The sequence below is a fragment of the Ursus arctos genome, unplaced genomic scaffold, assembly GCF_023065955.2.
Source record: "Ursus arctos isolate Adak ecotype North America unplaced genomic scaffold, UrsArc2.0 scaffold_22, whole genome shotgun sequence".
NCBI classification, from domain to species: domain Eukaryota; kingdom Metazoa; phylum Chordata; class Mammalia; order Carnivora; family Ursidae; genus Ursus; species Ursus arctos.
In genome coordinates, this window is record NW_026622897.1 from 13958182 (window position 1) to 13975849 (window position 17668).

The 17668-nt window shown below is 45.4% G+C and overlaps 2 protein-coding genes across 3 annotated transcripts; one reads left to right on the forward strand and one right to left on the reverse strand.

Moving 5' to 3' along the window:
- Positions 1–545: 545 nt before the first annotated feature.
- LOC113260002 (T-cell surface glycoprotein CD3 delta chain) lies at positions 546–5179 on the reverse strand. Its single transcript, XM_026505653.4, has 5 exons — positions 5044–5179; positions 2963–3181; positions 2379–2510; positions 2049–2092; positions 546–1831 (listed from the first exon to the last, which is right to left on the reverse strand). The coding sequence occupies exons 1-5, from the start codon at positions 5096–5098 to the stop codon at positions 1766–1768; spliced, it is 516 nt and encodes a 171-aa protein (XP_026361438.1). The 5' UTR covers positions 5099–5179; the 3' UTR covers positions 546–1765.
- Positions 5180–6653: 1474 nt separating this feature from the next.
- Positions 6654–15784, forward strand: LOC113260001 (T-cell surface glycoprotein CD3 gamma chain). Of its 2 annotated transcripts, none has more exons than XM_026505650.4 (7): positions 6654–6766; positions 10969–10992; positions 11463–11690; positions 12255–12386; positions 13027–13070; positions 13461–13544; positions 14146–15784. In XM_026505650.4, exons 1-6 carry the CDS (start codon positions 6712–6714, stop codon positions 13524–13526), a joined length of 549 nt encoding a protein of 182 aa, XP_026361435.1. In that variant the 5' UTR covers positions 6654–6711; the 3' UTR covers positions 13527–13544; positions 14146–15784. The 2 variants fall into 2 exon arrangements, with proteins under 2 accessions (XP_026361435.1, XP_026361436.1); XM_026505651.4 differs by having other exon boundaries at positions 6665–6766; positions 13461–13540; positions 14146–14397.
- The last annotated feature ends 1884 nt before the right edge of the window (positions 15785–17668 follow it).

Sequence of the window (17668 nt, forward strand, 5' to 3'; positions counted from 1 at the left end):
AAAAAAAGAGAGAGAGAGAACCAAAGGGACACAAGTTTCCAGAAGGGCTCAGGTGGAGGGCAGTTTTCTCAACCTTGGCTTCACAAAGAAATCACCTTAAGCCGTTTGAAAGTCCTGATGCCCTCACCCAAGATAATCAGAAGCCCTCGAGATTCCCAAGTGCATGCAATGTTGAGAACTGGTGAGAGGTATGCGGGGATATAGGAGCCTACAAGGACTACCAGGTGAAGGTAAGTGTGCAGGGTGTGGGCAGCAGACAAGTACTGGGTGCAGTAGAAGGCACCAGAAAGTTGCCCAAGGCGGAGGGATCCAATGTGAAGCCACAGGCAGGCTGCAGAGGACTACAGTCCTAGGGATGTAAAGGGCAGAAATAAGCTATAACCATGAATGAATCAGGTGTGCACTGGAAGTTCATTGTCTCTGACAAAATCAGCCTCTACGTGTAGCTCAGGAAGATGGCAGGTAGAATCATCCAGATCTCTGGCTGTGTGGTTGTTCATTCTTTCCCACTTTGGGAACGCTGATCTTGGAAACTCCCACTCTTATTTTTTTTTTTAAGATTTTTATTTATTTATTTGACAGAGATAGAGACAGCCAGCGAGAGAGGGAACACAAGCAGGGGGAGTGGGAGAGGAAGAAGCAGGCTCACAGCGGAGGAGCCCGATGTGGGGCTCGATCCCACAACGCCGGGATCACGCCCTGAGCCGAAGGCAGACACTTAACCGCTGTGCCACCCAGGCGCCCCTGGAAACTCCCACTCTTATTAAACTGTCGCGAAGTTGTTTCAGTTACCATAACTCAGAGAACAAAAGGAGGGGTTGCCCCTGTGGTAGACAGGAATGAGCATAAAGGACACGAAAGAGTCAGTGGCCGCAGTTCTTCTTCTAAACCAGAGACTCTCTGAATTGGGGCTGCTTCGGAATCACCTGGGGGCTAGGAGCCCAGAGTGGGGTCCACGTGTCCCTATTTTTAATAAATCCTTCAGGCTCCCAAGGTTTCAGAACCACCACCAACCCACTAGCTGAAAATGACATCCACTGAAAATATTCCAAGCCCCTGTCCGCTCTCCAAATCCAGCTTTCCGAGTGGGTGAAGAGGGATAATGAAGAGTTTCTGATATTAATTAGAAGGCAGGGGTGGGACAGGGACAGATTCTAAGGAAAGGAAGGTGCATGGTACCTTCTGTACAGGAGTAAAGGGTACTGAACAGGCCTATGTCGAAACATCCTCGCAACTAGAGGCTACCACTCCCAGGGGGTCATAAAGCCAAGGCCATCCCCTTAGCAGAAGTGGGACTTTGTCACATGCGCTCTCCAAGTCTTGATAAGAAGTGATCTCCTGGGCCCTTGATGTTTCCACCACCTCTGCTCATGATGTCATGGAAACTTCTGTGTGGCTGGGTCTGTAAACATAGCAGCCTGTCCTCAACTGTGGTGAGAAAACCAAAGCCCTTAAGGGGTTGTAATAGGGGGCTGGAGGCAACAAGCAGCAGAGGGAGCCCACTGGGCCAGAAACACCAGTGGGCCAGAAAGGGGTGGGAGACTGCCCATCACACTGTCCATCTGGGGCAGAGGAATGGCAACAATGCAGGAAGGACACAGGTGGGCAGGGAGGGCAAGCAAGGGTCCAGCCAAGTCAGGACAACTCCCATGCCTTGCCAGAGAGCCTTGAAAAGTCCAGGCACCTGCTGAGTGAAAGACGGTTTTATTGGCTGAGCAAGGGACGCAGTTACAGTCGATACTCCCATAAGCCACCGGTCTCAGGTTCACTTCTTCCGAGGCCAGTTTTCACCAAGATGACTGTACTGAGCATCATTCCGATCTCGAAGGGGCTAGGAGGTGAGAAGGGGGAACCGTAAGGCAGGGTCGGGTTCTCCCAGGGAAGACCGCAGTAGGCCTCAGAGATGAGAGCTCTTGCCTAAGTTTTCCAACCCTACCAGTGATGAGTTCCCCACTAGGACCCTTCATCCGTACGCATAACACCTAGCATCAGCCTCTTCATCCCCTCCCATCCCCTCCCATTCATGTCTTCTTCCCCTCAGGGCTCACCTGATAGAGCTGGTCATTTTCCAACAGAACTTGAGTGTCAGCCGCTAGAAGAAACAAAGGGAAAGAGTCATTAACGACCTAGGAGGATGGGACAATGAGAGCTCATGAACATTGCAGGAGGACTGCAGCTGGTCATACCCTCAGAAGTCTGCATGGGCAGTATGGGCACAAGTCTTCCAATAACCAGTGTTAGGAGTCCTTGGGATATTGCGAGAGTGACTCCCAGATGAGATACAACCCACTGCCAGCCCCTTTCTTAGCAGGTGCACACTCACACCCACACCCACAACATACATGTGCACGCACGCACACTCTGTCCCTTCTACTTACCCTTGGAGAGCCTTCCAGTCTCATGTCCAGCAAAGCAATAGACTCCCAAAGCAAGGAGCAGAGTGGCAATTATGTCAGTGATGACGATGCCAGCCAGGGTGGCTGAGTCCAGCTCCACACAGTTCTGACACACTGGCGGGGAAGGGGAGCAAGAGGAGAGCTGGAGAGCCTTCAAGACCAGGGAACCGTCTCTGCCTCCTAGGGCAACCCCAGGACCTCACACCAAGACCCAAACTTCAGTAAGATCCCTGGAGAAAGGCCTGCTGATGCCCTTGCTACACACACCTCTGCCCTTAATCCCAAGGAATCCCTGAAAAGAGCCAAGAAGCAGTACTAGCTTTGTAAGAATGTAAACAAGGCAGCAGGGCCAAACCACTCTCCCAACCAAGCCTCTACTGCTTGAGTGACAAGGCCCCTGCTGTTTTTTCCATCAGTTAAGCTCCAACGTCTGGCTCATATCATTACAAGAGTGACCCCACTTTGTTTAGAGAACACTTTGGTCCATCGTAGTCCCCTCTGGGTACAAGGTTCTCATATCCAGAGGTCCCATTCATTCCAACCCAAAGGATCCAAAAGGCACATACTTCGATAGTATACTTGCGTGTAAGTTGTTTTGTCATCTTGTTCATCTGTCCCCTTGCACCTATACATTCCTCGTGGGTCCAGGATGCGTTTTCCCAAGTTCCAACTTTTATTCTGTGAGAGTGGTGTTCCCATTGTTCCCTCTACCAGTATGATGCTGGTATTGCAATGCAGGAACACCTGGTCCTCAAATTCCTCCACGTCTACCTTGGAGGGGCTCACTACAAGGAAAACAACAACAAAAAAATCCAACCATGATTGCAGCCAGCTGTTCGATCTGCAGCAGATGCCTTATTCTGCTGAGGTTTATACTTTAAAAAGGACCACTTTCTAAGTCTAGGACAATTTATGGTTTCTAGTGAGAGAGGCAGAAGTCACAAGAAAAAGGCTTTGGGAGACTTTCCATGAACTGCAGGGGCCAGGAAGGATGCAAGGATTCAGTCCAAGCAGAGCACAGATCCTGATGGACATGGAGCAAAAGAGAAAACTGTGGACCCGGGTGGATCCAGGAACCTTCCTGGAAATGAGTTCAGACCACTGATTAGAAGTAGAAGGGGAGTGTAGACTGCTGAAGCACCCAGGAGATATGGAAAGGCAGAAGAATGTTCCTTGGCTGGAAATGACCACACTTGTTCTCCAACAAAACTTTTTTTAAGATTTTATTTATTTACTAGAGACAGAGAGAGAGCAGGAGCAGCGGGGGAAGGGAAGGGAGGGGCAGAGGGAGAAGCAGCCTCCCTGCTGAGCAGGGAGCCCAAGGAGGGGCTTGACAAGGGGCTCGATGAACTGCTTGATCCCTTGACCCTGAGATCATGACCTGAGCCAAAGGCAGATGCTTAACCGATTGAGTCACCCAGGTGCCCCTCCAACAAAACTTCTAATTCTACTTCCCAACCATCTACAACCCTCCCACTTGAACTTCTCAGCCTCTTCCCTCCCTCTTTGCCCCTGCCCCAACAACTACCAAGAGAACGGGACTCTCACCACTAAAGTCTTTCCAAGGACCAGTCTTTCCCCAACCCCAGTGATGGCTGGGGTAGGAGAGAAGCTGGTATGAATTACTCCAGAAGGAGACCCAGGGCAAATCCCATGTAAAGATTTTTAGTTATTCTACCCTTGATTAAGGGGAGGGAGGTAGAAAAAAAATTATCAAAATCACTCTTGGGGCTCCACACAACTCAAGCCTTGTAGGGAATTTAAGGGCTGGAGGTATGCACAGCACCTTTCTAGATCCACTAGATTGCTTTGACTGAGAGCATCTTCACAGCCCCCGGACGCACGAGAATCTGTATCTCCAATCCCAGGGAAAAGTGGAATCCAGATTTCCCCCGAATTCATATTCAGTTACCGATTTGAATACAAGAGCATCGTCTGGGAAACCCGCAAAGAGCCATTTCTCGTGCATCTCAAGCAGGCCAAGAGTATGTGCGTGTATCTCAGGAAGATACACGTACACCAGATGCTTCATATCCTACAATCACGTCTTCCATGGGAATCTGTTTTCATTGGAAATCCCGGATGTCCCAAAGCATTTGTCCCCATTTGCCTGAGATTGAGGGGGTGTCTGGGACAAGGCACTATCAGTTTTAAGACCAGGCAAAACAAGATGAGTTGATATCCTACCACCCCAGACCTGCCCTCCTTCCTTCTCAACCTAAAGTTAGCTTTCTCTTAAAGCATCCCCCTGAGAACTGGGGCATGGTTCCTGGTGGTGAAAAATTATGGCCAAATGGCTAAGAGTCCTAGATACCAGAGACTCTCTGTCCTAGAAGGACTAGTGCTCCCTTACCAGCCTTAGGCTCAGGCCCCCGCAGACTGCACATTTCCTGCCAATCTCTCGCCTAAGACCTTTAGAGAGACATTCAAGGCTACCACGCGCACCTAGCTGGAGTCAATCAAAGCCAAGGGCCTGTTTCCCAAACCCAAACCCTGTGCTGCATCCCAACCCTGCCCTCCTTGACAACTCTGCCTGGTGAAGTGAAGCTAGCATTAAGAAGGACTTCCAAGTGGAGTTCAGTCCAGGTGCGAATGTCCCTCTCAGGTCCCTTCTCCGAGATGCCCCCACCACCTGGAGAAGCCTTACCTCGGGAGAGAAGGACAGCCAGTATCAAGCCAGCCAGAAACCTACAGTGTTCCATTTTCCAGCAGAATCCCTTCAGTAGGTAGACCCAGATCACAGAACTATCAGCCAGGGTGAGAGATGCCCTCCCCCAACTGACTCATGGGTACCCGGAAAAAGTAAAGGAGTGGGGGAGGAACTAGAAGACGCCTATTTCTCTGCTCTCTGCCGTTGATCACGGGAGACTGTCAGGGTAGCGGTAGACTGGGGGTGGGGTAGGAAGGAAGCAGGTGCAAATTGCTCTTTCTCCAAGCACTGAGCTTGGGGGTGAAGTGGAAGAGAGAGCAGAGAATGTGGAAAAGGTTGCCTAGACTTCTAGGAAGTAAAAGAATATTTAGGATGTTCTTTCCCTGGTCACTGATGAAAAACAGTAATATCAGAGTTTCTGTCAACAGGGTAACTACATTTAGTCACCCCCTGAAAGCTGCCAGCTCTCAAAACCCTTGAGAGAGACTGTGAGCCCCGTCCCATAAGCCATACCAGCAAAGTTCTCCCCATTTCTGGTCTTTCTTGGGACCCTGTCAAAGATCCTCCCTGGGCAGCCTGGGACACCAGACTAAGTAGTTTCTTACCAGTGGGAGGTCGGGCTTTGGAGCCCCCCAAAGCAGACATTTGAATCCCAGCTCCAATACTGCCTACCCACTGGTCCTGGGCCAGTCATGGAATTTTTCAGAGCCTAATCTCTCAGTATCCCAATAAGGATTCAGACAAGACGTTTGCATGGTACGTGAGACATCACATGTGCTCAATAAGAGATAATTATTAATAACAATATGATTGACTCACAGGCAGAGTTGAGCCTCCCCAGGAGATAAGTGGACTTTTCTCCCCTGTGGCCTATGGGTACCCAAACTGTCTACACTGCCAGAGTTGGAGTGTAATTTACCTGAGGGCAGAGATAGCATGTATCTTTCTCCTTTCTGTATCTCCACCACCTGGCTTATGCCTGGCACATAACGAGAGGTCTGTAGATTTTTGTTGACTCACTGACTGACCGGCTGAGGGAGACAGAGGCCTAAGATCCTGGAAACTCAGCTCAGGATCTGGTCCTGGAAACGTATGGCTTGTCTCGTTGCAATTATCCTACCCATTCTCTTCCAGGCAGCACCTTTTTGATGACCTTGTCTCAGAAGAGCAGTGAAAAATTCCTGAGCAAGGGCCTGGACTGAGGTGGTGCTGGGTTCGGAACTCCAGCCCTACGCACATGAGTGCTCTCACCGAAATGCATTAGTTGTAGCAACAAGCAACAACCGGCTGACGTTCTAGCAACAAGCAGTGGCAGAGGTGTTTACCCCTCTCATGAAGAAAGCGGCCCAAGCCATCTCCTACCCGAACCCAAGGGGTTTCTCTGTGCCAGCTATCTCTGAGATGGAGATCCAGCACTCTCTCCCTTTCCCTCCCTCCACCTCCCATTCTCTACTTCTTCACAGAAAGCCAGATACATATGCACCTGCAGCCTCACTGAGGCCCCTCTCTGCCCACATTTGAAGCAGAGGGTGGTGGCTCTGGATTCGTGCCTCCTCTCAGGGGCCCCAGTCTGAATGATGCTGGGCGGAGCCAGTCTAGCTGCTCTGCAGGCCGGCTGGCTGCTGGAAGTTGCTTAGTGCTTCGGGGGGAAAGGCAGAGACTGACATGGAGCTGGGGAAGCATCTGGCTGGCCTCATCTTGGCTGTCACTCTTCTTCAAGGTACGGGGTTCTGGTGGTCCAGAGAAAGGCTCAGGGGAAGAGATCATTACTGGGAGAGAAAGGATATTGGGATCTCTAACCTCAAGCCTACCTCAGTTGTCACACTAGAATTCTGAGAAGGAAGGGCAAAAATGAAGCCTCTTACTGTTCTCTGCTAGAGAGAAGCAGTGTCCCATGGGAGAGATGAGATCCTTGTTTCTTAAGAAATGAAAACAGAGGACTCTACTGGCGAGAGAGAGGACCCGGATGCCGCCATCTTAGGTTGCCTGTAGCCCAAAAGGGCACAGGCCAGAAACCTGAAAAGAAAAGTATGTGTTCCTTAACTCAGAGCTGGAGTTAGGAGGAGACCTATAAGGCATTCACTCACTCAGTTGGTCAGTGGGTCAACTGGTCAACAAATATGAGTGAGATCCTGTTACACGATAGGCTAGGAGGATGTAAGGATGAATAAAAACCTTCTTCCCTAGTGAGCTTATAGTCTAATTGGAGAGAGAAGCTTCAGTGTCACCAGACTGGGTGTAAGGTGCAATGTACGAATATTCTGTTGGAAAGAAACAATAGGAAGTGGATGGACTGGGTTTATGCCTAGAATCTTGACTAGAGATGGTTCTCCACACACGGGGAAGCTAAAACCATGAAAGTTGTTGAATGCATACAAGTACTATGTGAGATGTGAGGAAGAGGGGCTGAGGAAGGAACTGAGAGGATATCAACCTCTAAAGGGTAGTCAGAGAAAAATATCTCAGAAAAGAGATAAGAGGATGATCAAAGAGCTAGAATAATCAGATGAGTGCAATACCACAGAAACCAAGGGAGTAGAGAGCTTCCAGAAGGAAAGAACCACCAATGGTGAAATATTATAGAGACGTCCTGCTGATAGAAGAATATATTTAAGAGTTTAAGTTTGTGGGATTTGGCAAAATAAAGACTATGGGTGATTTGTAACACTTTCAGTGGGGTAGTATGAGTGGAAACTGAATGGAAATGTGTAGAAGATGAGGGTGGGTGATAAAGTGCACCAAGTATAGACTATTCTTTGAGGCTTTTGGATAAGAAAAGAAGAGAGTTTGAGTTTGAGTGGTAAGTAGAAAAGGAAATAGGATCTAAGACGAAATATTTTTGAGTGTGAGAGAAATGTGAGCACATATCTAGGCTAAAGGAAAACACAGCGAGTAGAGCAAGTTCCTGGAGTTGATGTTGAAAGGATGGAGTCAAGAGTGGGATCAAGGATGCGGAGGAGAAGGCAACCATACCCTCTGAGATGAGGAGAAAGGAAGTACGGATAGCTTTGGCCACGGGTAGGCATGTAGATGGGAAGGAAGCTGGAGAAGGTCATTACAGCATCTATGTTCTCAACCACCTAAGTGGCAGGACAATGCCACTTGCTGAAACTGAGCTGGGTGATGGTTCCATGGGGGGCTTGAGGAGGACAGTGAGAGTTTAGGATGATTTCAGCAGGAAATGGAAGAAGAGCCACTAAAGACCACACAGGCGGAGGGGCAGGGCTGAAAGCCTGTGCGAGGCGGCTAGATACAGCAGAAAGAGCAACAGAAACCTGAGCTCTGGGTCCAAGCTCTGCCACCGATGATCTGTGTGAGATTGGATGATGCCTCCTTCCTATGGGCTCTGTCCTCTTACCAGTCAACCTAGGAAATTTGGCTGCATAAGCTCTCAAATCCTAAAAAGAAAGAAGACCTAGAGAAGCAAAATTAAAGGCTGTTCACCATCAGTTGCACCGTCCCTCCTATAGAATTGGAGTTAGAACAAGGGCCTCTTTGTCCCTCCCATGGTGGTCAGGTGGTCAGGGAGAACCGCCGCTGAGAAATCTGCTTAACTGTTTGCCTTGCCTTTTTTTTTTTTTAATTCACTCATTCATTCATTCATGCACTCGTGCAACAAATATAAAGCTCCTACCATGTTCCAAACACTATGCTAGGTACTATTAACAATCGGTTCAGTCCTGCAAGAAGTTCTAAAACAACGGACTCCTTCCAACTATTTCCATCATACTTTTTTTTCCCCCTTCGTACTTTGATTCATGCTTCCTCTGTCCCCATCACACGCTCCACCTCCAGAGACACTACCTCTCCATCCTTTTCCAACCTGTGTCTTTGCTCAGCAATTCTTTTTCCCCGAATGTCTTTCTCTGTCTGGTGAATTATTCAATTCCCAACCAAATGTTGGGAATTATTCAAGGCCCAACCAAATGTTACCTTCTCTGTTAAGTTTTCCCTGTCCCCGACTCTTGGGCAAAATCAATAACTTCTAGCCCCTTTCAAATGCATTCACATGACTACTAAAGGTAACTTATAAATTCTATTATATTAATTACATGTGTGTTTATTTTTCCTACTTCATCGTAAACTCTTTGGAAGCAGCAAGTTAGTTCTTTATATCACCACTCTTGTGTTTCACACTGCTTAATCATGTCAGGTACCTCATAGTGCGTGGTAAATGTCTGCATTCGATCCAACTGACCTGAATTCCAGAACTAGTCCTCTGTAGTACGTCTACCAATGCAACTCTACGACACTGAGTTTTGAGACAGATTTGAGGGCTGTCGAATAGCTACCTCCCCTAGGACGTTCAGGGTTCCTACAAGAAATGGATCACCAAGGCTGAGGAATTTAGAATACTCTAAAAGGTCTTTAGTTAGTGTAAACCCACTTGTTGCCAGAGCTTTAGCTGCTAAAAAAGCAGAGCATTCCGGCCTGTACAGGCAATATCTTTATGTATCGTTCTGATGCTAGCCGTCCAGAGTTAACATCAGACCCCACAGGTTAAGGGCACTGTGCCCAACAAGACTGCCCTCACTTTAAGTTCCAGGCACAAGTTCCGGGCACCTACCCTTCTGACAAACTGGGTACAAATCTGGAGGGTTCCCAGATTAGATAATTTGTTAGAACGACTCACAAGACTCAGGAAAGTGCCATATTTACTATTACAGTTTAGATTTTTTTAAAGATTTATTTATTTATTTGAGAGAGAGAGAGAGAACATGAGCAGGGGGAGGGGCAGAGGGAGAGGCAGAAGCCGACTCCTGGCTGAGCAGGGAGCCCCACGCGGGGCTCCATCCCAGAACTCCAGGACCAAGACCTGAGCTGAAGGCAAATGCTTAATGACTGAGCCACCCAGGCGCCACTTTACTATTACAGCTTAATTATAAAAAATAAAATCAGGATTTTCCAAATGAAGAGATACAAAAGGTGAGATCTGAGAAGGCCCTGAACACAGAGCTTCTGTGCCCTCTCCCTGTGGACATGCACAACCCTCCTAGTATATTGATGCATTTACCAACCAGGAAGCTCTACTGAGGTTTTTTTTTTCCTTGACTTTTTTTTTTTAAGAGAACGGGAGAGTGTGGGGGGGAAGAAGGAGAGGGAGAGAATCTCAAGCAGGCTCTGGGGGCTTGATCTCACCACCCAGAGATCATGACCTGAGCTGAAACCAAGAGTCAAATGTTCAACCAGCTGAGCCACCCAGGGGCCCCTCCACTGAGTTGTTTTGTTTGTTTGTTTTTTAAGATTTTCTTTATTTGACAGAGAAAGAGAGAGAGCACAGGCTGAGGGAGCAGGAGGCAGAGGCAGAGGGAGAAGCAGGCTCCCCGCTGAGCACTGAGCCAGATGTGGGACTCAATCCCAGCACTCTGGGATCATGACCTGAGCCCAAGGCAGGCGCTTCACTGACTCAGCCACCCAGGGGCCCCTCCACTGAGTTTTTATTGGGGTTTCATGACATAGGTATACTTGATTGAATTGTTGGCCATGTGACTGAACTCGATCTTCAGTTCCCTTCCCCTCCCAGGGCTCAAATTCCCAGATTACATGGGTCTTGACCAGCCCCATCCTGAGTCATCTCGTAACAAATTCATGTATGGTCCAAAAGCCCACTAAGGGGTCCCTGGGTGGCTCAGTCAGTTGAGCGTCCAACTCTTGATTTCAGCTCAGATCATGATCTCAGGGCTGTGGGATTCCCTCCCAGGAATCCATGACAAAGACCGGACAAATTCTTTATTATACAACAACCTGAATTCAATTTGGTGATTTAGGCTACAACCCAGGGAAATAAGTATAGATACTGTCCACTCTCCTAGATTAGAATATCTCTCTATCTTGGCCTCGAATGACCAAGGAAATGACCCTTCAGGGCATCTGGACAACTCTATGCCCAGCTAATCCTCTGTCTCTTTTCTGTCTCTACAGGCACTACAGCCCAGAAGAAGCAAGGTAGGGTGCATGGCTTCGTTCCATCCTCAGACTCTGAGGAAGTTCATGAAATATGGTACCTACTCTAGCAGTCCTATAGGACTGAGCGACAGAAGGGATGGGATGATGAGTAATAAAAGCAATGAGAGGTCATCGTCAATGAAATGAGTCAAGACCTTTCTGGGCAGCTTTCCTGTAACCAAGCAATTAATTTTCTAGTTCTTGGAGTAGAAACAGGACCCCAGCGGCTAGGCACTATTCAAAGTGGGACCCATGAACCAACACCATTGGCATCATGTTAGAAATGCCCCATTTCAGCCCCTTTCCAGAACTACTAAATAGAATCTGAAATTCTCACTAGATTCCCCATGTGATCCATGTGCACATTAAAGTTTGAGAAGCACCACTACAAAGGTCTTGTCCTGATAGCCTGGGGCAGGGGAAATTTCAGAGGAAAGATCCTTAACAGACAAGGGCTTTTCCCATTTCAGAAGTTCCTGTGGTAAAAGTGGATGGCGACCAAGAAGACGGTTCAGTACTTCTGACTTGCGAGTCACAAGACAAAGACGTCAAATGGTTTAAAGATGGGAAGCAAATAACTTCTCTCCATAAAAATAAGAAGAAGTTGAATCTGGGAAGCAGTATCAAGGACCCTCAAGGGATATACCAGTGTCAAGGATCAAGCAACATTTCAAAACCACTCCAAGTATATTACAGGAGTATGTAATCCCCTTCGGTTTGCTTGTTGTCCAATTAAGCGGTATTTGCTTAATAGACACTAAATAGTTCTTGTTCTCTTAATCTCTGCTTGCCTTTTTTTGAATATAACAAGACAGTTCCCCCATCTCCTTGGAAAAGGGTAACCGGTCCTGTAAAGCCTGGTTTAATTTGGGATAGGCCCTCATGGATTGGAGCAGTCAGCTATTTATATAAACTGAGTTGGGGTAGCTCAGGGAGACAGAGGGGATTACAAGGTGAGCAGCCATGAAATGTAGAAGGCAGCTGACCATGGAGAAGGGGATCTGATCGTCCTTCTATTTCACATAGCTCCCAGCGGTCAGACTACATAAGCTCCCCCAGGATGCCTGGGGAACGGAGGGCTATCAAGAGGTATTGCATTCTTAGTCCAGGGATCTTCCCAGGCAATGCCCTTGCCATGCCTTGCACAGAAAGAGGAGTCTGCTACCCTAAATGGAGGCATTAGCATGTGTAGGCAAGAGAAAAAGATGCAGAAGAACCACCTGCACAGCCTGAAGGAGCTTTGTCCCTCCCTTTCCCCACAGTGTGTCAGAATTGCATTGACCTGAATGCAGGCACTGTGTCCGGCTTTGTCCTCGCTGAAGTCATCAGCGTTTTCTTCCTTGCTGTCGGGGTTTACTTCATTGCTGGACAGGATGGAGTTCGCCAGTCAAGAGGTAAAAGAATGTTCCTCAATAAAAGATGAGACGACCTGGGACCCTCAGTTTCCTTCCTACCATAATAGACCCAATAGAAGAGATAAGGTGGGCATGTATTGCCATCTAGCCCAATCGGGTGAAAAGGACACTCACAGCATATTTACCTGTCTCAAGAGCCACCTCCCTCTGATTTTCCTCTGATTCCTCTGATTTTTTTAAAAACCTCTTTAATTGAACTAAAACCTACAGAGAGAACCACGCATGGATGACAAGCCTACCGCTAAAGAGGCAAACCCACCCATGAATCCAACACCCAGTTTAAGAAAGAGAATATTACCAACACCCTAGAAGTCCCCCTTCTGGTCACTTTTGGCCTCTACCTGTCCCCCAAAGGGAGTACTCTCCTGACTTCTAACGACATTGATTAATTTTGCCTGTTTTCATTCCTTTTGTCAATGGGCTCCTACAGAAGTACTCTTGTGTGTGTGCTCCTGTTATTCGAAAAACATGCTTGTGAGATCTTCCCACCTTGTTGTATGTAGATGGATTGCACCAAGCCTTATTGCTATTTAGTGCTCCAGTGTGTGAATGTAACCCAATTTCTTCGCCATTCTACCTTGCGTATTTTTTTGGTTTTTTTTGTTTGTTTGTTTTGTAGCTTCAGACAAACAGACTCTGTTGTCCAATGACCAGCTTTACCAGGTAAGGGAAGGGGGAATGAAAGCGACGTTGCCACAATTCGTAGTAAAATTGGGGGATGGCGACAAGTTATTCAGAGGTACTGTACAGATAAGGAACGGCTTAGGGCATAGCGGATGATTACACAGTTATGCTTTGGGTAGAAAGGATGAAATGAAGAGAAAGGCTGAGCGAGACTAAGGTCAGGATCCAGTGAGAAAAAGTTGAAGAACACAGCGAGAGGGACACACGAAGCAACTATATACAGAGCCTCCATCCTCCTTGTCCTCTTTCCACCCCCGGGACAGTGCACCCACTCCAAAGCCTTGCACACGAAAAGCATTCAATAAATATGCATCAAATTAATTCATAGAGGAGGAGGGAAAATGAGTTTGATTGTGCTGTCTTTTTAAGCCCCTCAGGGATCGGGAAAATGACCAATACGGCCACCTTCAAGGAAAGCGACTGAGGAAAAACTGAACTCAGGACTCCAAGTAGGTATGTCCTTCTATACTGATCCTAAGAAATTACCTTTCCCAGGGCGCCTGAGTGGCTCAGTCAGTTAAGCATCTGATTCTTGATTTTGGCTCAGGTCATAATCTTAGGGTCGCGAGATGGAGCCCCACACAGGGCTCTGTGTTCAGCACAGAGCCTGCTTAAGATTCTCTCTCACCTTCTCCCTCTGCCCCTACCCCCAGTGCTCGCTTGCTCGCTCTCTAAACCTTTCCTTTATCTGCCTTCCCATCTCTTGCCAAGTCTATCTCCTTTTTCCAGGCAGTTCTAAGCTTAGGGGAGGGTGGGTGACAGATATAGTTCTTTGTCGTGAGGGGACCGTCCTGCACACTGTAGGGTTTTTGGCAGTATCCCTGGCCTCTATCCACCAGATGTCGGTAGTACCCCCAGTTGTAACAATCAAAAATATTTCCAGGTATTTCAAGTGCCAGGGCAAAACCAGCATTCATGATGAACCACTGACCTATATCAAACTTTTGACCAACCAATCAATCAATCAATCAATCAAGTTTCAATCAGGAAAACAGGACCCAAGCATTATTTGGTTTTCTGAACCAATCCCAGTTTTTTTTTTTTTTCAATCCAGGTGTTCTCCCTTCTGGACAGTTCTCAGAAACATGGCAATACCTTTTGGAGCACTCCTAGCAGAGAGACTTTCAGCCCTAAATCTAGATTCAAGTTTCTCAAAGGTGACAAATGGAGAAGAAAGCCCATCAGAGCAAATTTGGATTTTTCTCAAAATAAAATAAACGAAAAGGAAAGTAAAAATATGTATGTGTTGCTGGAGCGCCACCTGTTGGGAGGTAATTTTTTCTGTAAAAGAAAATTGAAAAGGTCAAATAACCTGCTCCATTTGAATATTACTTTTTAAAGTTCTAATTTTTTATTTACGTTCTGTATAAGTCATAATTTACATGGTTAAAGTATGCAATGAAAGGTCTCCCTCCACCTACATCCCCAGCCATTCAGTTGTCCTCTCCAGAGACAAACAATATACTAGTTTCTAACGTATCTTTATAAGGCATATAAGGTATTATACATCAGAGGTATTCTAGGCATACATAAGCAAACTCTTAAGTACACATTATTCTTCCCTTCCCTATTTTTCACACAAATGGTATCATACTATACATCTTGCACTTTCACCTAATAAACCTTAAAATTATTTCATACCAGTAAGTAAAGGAGCACCTTTTTTTTTTTTTTAATGCAACCACATTGCATAGACTCGCTATGATTTGTTTAATCAGTCCTCTATTGATGGACAAAATATTGCTGCCAATATTTTGCTCTTACAGTGCTGCAAGGACTAACATTGTATAAATGTCAGTTACAAAATAATTGTATTGAGGTGTAATTTACATGCTATAAAGTTCACTCATTTTAAGCAATTTCTCCTGCTCTCAGTAAATTTAACAAAATTTACCCAGCTATGCAATCACCTTAATCATTAGAACATTTCCATCACCCTCTTAATATTTTTTCTGCTGTTTGCAGTCATTCCCTGTTCCCACCCTCAGCTCCAGGCAACCACTGATCTATTTTCTGTCAGATTTGCCTTTTCCGCACATTTCATATAAATGGAATTATACAATATGCTGTTAATCATACAATGTGCTGGACATTCTCATGCTAATCTTTGTGTGGCCCCCATGTCTTCATTTCTCTGGGGTTGATACCTAGGAGTGAAGAATTACTGGGTTGTATGGCAAATTTATGTTTAACTTTTTAAGAAATTCCCTGTACCATTTTACATTCCCACTAGCAATGGATGAGGGTTTCTGTTTCTCCATATCCTCACCAATATTTGTTACTTTATTTTTTCTAATATAGCCATTCTTCTAGGTATAAAATGGTATCTTACTGTACTTTTAATTTGCATTTCCCTAATGACTAATGTTGAACATCTTTTCGTGTGTTTGTCTGCCATTCTTATATCTTTAGTGAAACGTCTATTTTAAATCTTTTTTTTTTAATTTGCATTGTCTTACTGTTGAATTGAAAGAGTTCTTCTAGGGGTGCCTGGGTGGCGCAGTCGTTAAGCGTCTGCCCTCGGCTCAGGGCGTGATCCCGGCATTCGCTCAGGGCGTGATCCCGGCATTCGCTCAGGGCGTGATCCCGGCATTCTAGGATCGAGTCCCACATCGGGCTCCTCTGCTGGGAGCCTGCTTCTTCCTCTCCCACTCCCCCTGCTTGTGTTCCCTCTCTTGCTGGCTGTCTCTCTCTGTCAAATAAATAAATAGAATCTTAAAAAAAAAAAAGAAAGAGTTCTTCTATATTTTGAATACAAGTCCTTTATTACATATATGATTTGCAAATACATCTACCAGTCTGTGGCTTGTCTTTTCATTCTCTTCATGGTGACTTTTAAAGCACAAACATTTTTAATTTTGATGAAGTCCGTTTTACCCATTTTTATTGTGCATTGTGCTTTTGGTATCATGGCTAAGAAATCTTTGCCAAACCCAAGGTCACAAAGATTTCTCCTATGTCTTCTTTTTATAGTTTTTAAAGTTCCATAGTTTTAGTTCTGACAAATGTCATTTTGAACGTACTTAGAACAATTCATAACATAAACAAATAAATGAGATTTGGAAGCCATAATGTATTTGCATTTGTAATTTTATTAAATATTGCCAAATTGCACTTCATGGAGGTTGGGCCAGTGCTTACTCCCAATAACAATAATTGAGAGTGCCTTTTACTCCACACTTTTTGAACTTTGCCAATCTGATAAGTTAAAAACAGCATCTCAGTGTAGTTTTATTTTGCATTTTCCTTATTAAAAATGCAAGTGAACCATGTGTTTTTCCTTCTCATGATATACAGGCTCAAATCCTTTTATCTTTTTCTTACTGATTTGCAACAGCCCTTTACATATGTGGGAAACTAGATCTTTTGTTTGTGATATTAGTTGCAGATATTTTTCCACGTTTGGTATTTGTTCTTTGACTTGATGATGATTGGTTTTCTATGCACATTTTATTTATCTGCATATGGTAGAATTCACTGGTCTTTTGTGGTTTCTAGGTTGTTTCCTATTTAGAAACATCTTCCGCATTTTAAGATTATTCTTTTAGGGGCAACTGGGTGGCTCAGTCAGTTAAACGTCTATCTTCGGCTCAGGTCATGATCACAGGGTCCTGGGATCAAGCTCCGAGTCAGGCTCCCTGCTCAGTGGGGAGTCTGCTTCTCCCTCTGCCTCTGCCGCTCCCAACTGCTCAGTCTCTCTCTCAAAGAAATAAACTCATTTAAAAAATGATTATTCTCTTAAAAAAGTTTTCCTATGAATTCTTCTGACATTCTTATGGTTTCATTTTATACATTTAAATGAATGATCCGTCTTGAATTAATTTCAATGTAAAGGCCTAACATATTAACTTTCATACCGGATAGTTACCCAGTCACTCCAGAACTATTTTTCAAATGAACCATCTTTTGGCCATTGATTTTAAATGGTGTTACCACTCCGCTCTCACCAGATTGTAAACTCCAGGAAGGAAAGGATTTGTGTATTTTTTACAATGTATCTTCAGAAACTAGTATAATGCTGGAACAAGACAGGCATTCAAAAATTGCACAGCACTCTGTGTTTGTGTATGTGTGTGTGGTGAAATACACATAACATGAAACTTACCATTTTAAACATTTTAAGTGTACTGTTCAGTGGCATTAAGTACATTCACAATGTTGTGCAACTGTCACCACCAACTATTTAAGAACTTTTTTCATCATCTTAAACAATAATTCCCCAGTTCCCTTCCGCCAGCCCCTGGTAACCTCTATTCTACTTTTCTATCCCTATGAATTTGCCTATTCTAGGTACCACATATGAGTGGAATCATACAATATTTGTCCTTTTGTGTCTGGCTTTTTTCACATAACATAATGTTTTCAAGGTTTATCTGTGTTGTAGCATGTATTAGAATTTCAGCCTTTTTAAGGCTAAATAATAGTCAATTGTATATATACATCACATTTTGTTTATCCATTCATTTGTCAACACACATTTTGGGTTGTTTTCCCCTTTTGGCTATTATGAATAACATTGTTAGGAACATTGGTGTACAAGTATCTGTTCAAGTCCCTGCCCTCAATTCTTTGGTGCA

Bases quoted from the DNA above. Each gene is read 5' to 3' on its own strand.
- LOC113260002 (XM_026505653.4), bottom strand. From the start codon at position 5,098: ATGGAACACTGTAGGTTTCTGGCTGGCTTGATACTGGCTGTCCTTCTC. The intron at 2,511-2,962 runs GTATGTGCCTTT...CTTCCCCGCCAG, and splicing joins CACGCAAGTATACTATCGAA to TGTGTCAGAACTGTGTGGAG. The intron at 1,832-2,048 runs GTGAGCCCTGAG...CTCACCTCCTAG, and splicing joins AAAATGACCAGCTCTATCAG to CCCCTTCGAGATCGGAATGA.
- LOC113260001 (XM_026505650.4), top strand. From the start codon at position 6,712: ATGGAGCTGGGGAAGCATCTGGCTGGCCTCATCTTGGCTGTCACTCTT. The intron at 12,387-13,026 runs GTAAAAGAATGT...TTTGTTTTGTAG, and splicing joins TGGAGTTCGCCAGTCAAGAG to CTTCAGACAAACAGACTCTG. The intron at 13,071-13,460 runs GTAAGGGAAGGG...TGTCTTTTTAAG, and splicing joins CCAATGACCAGCTTTACCAG to CCCCTCAGGGATCGGGAAAA.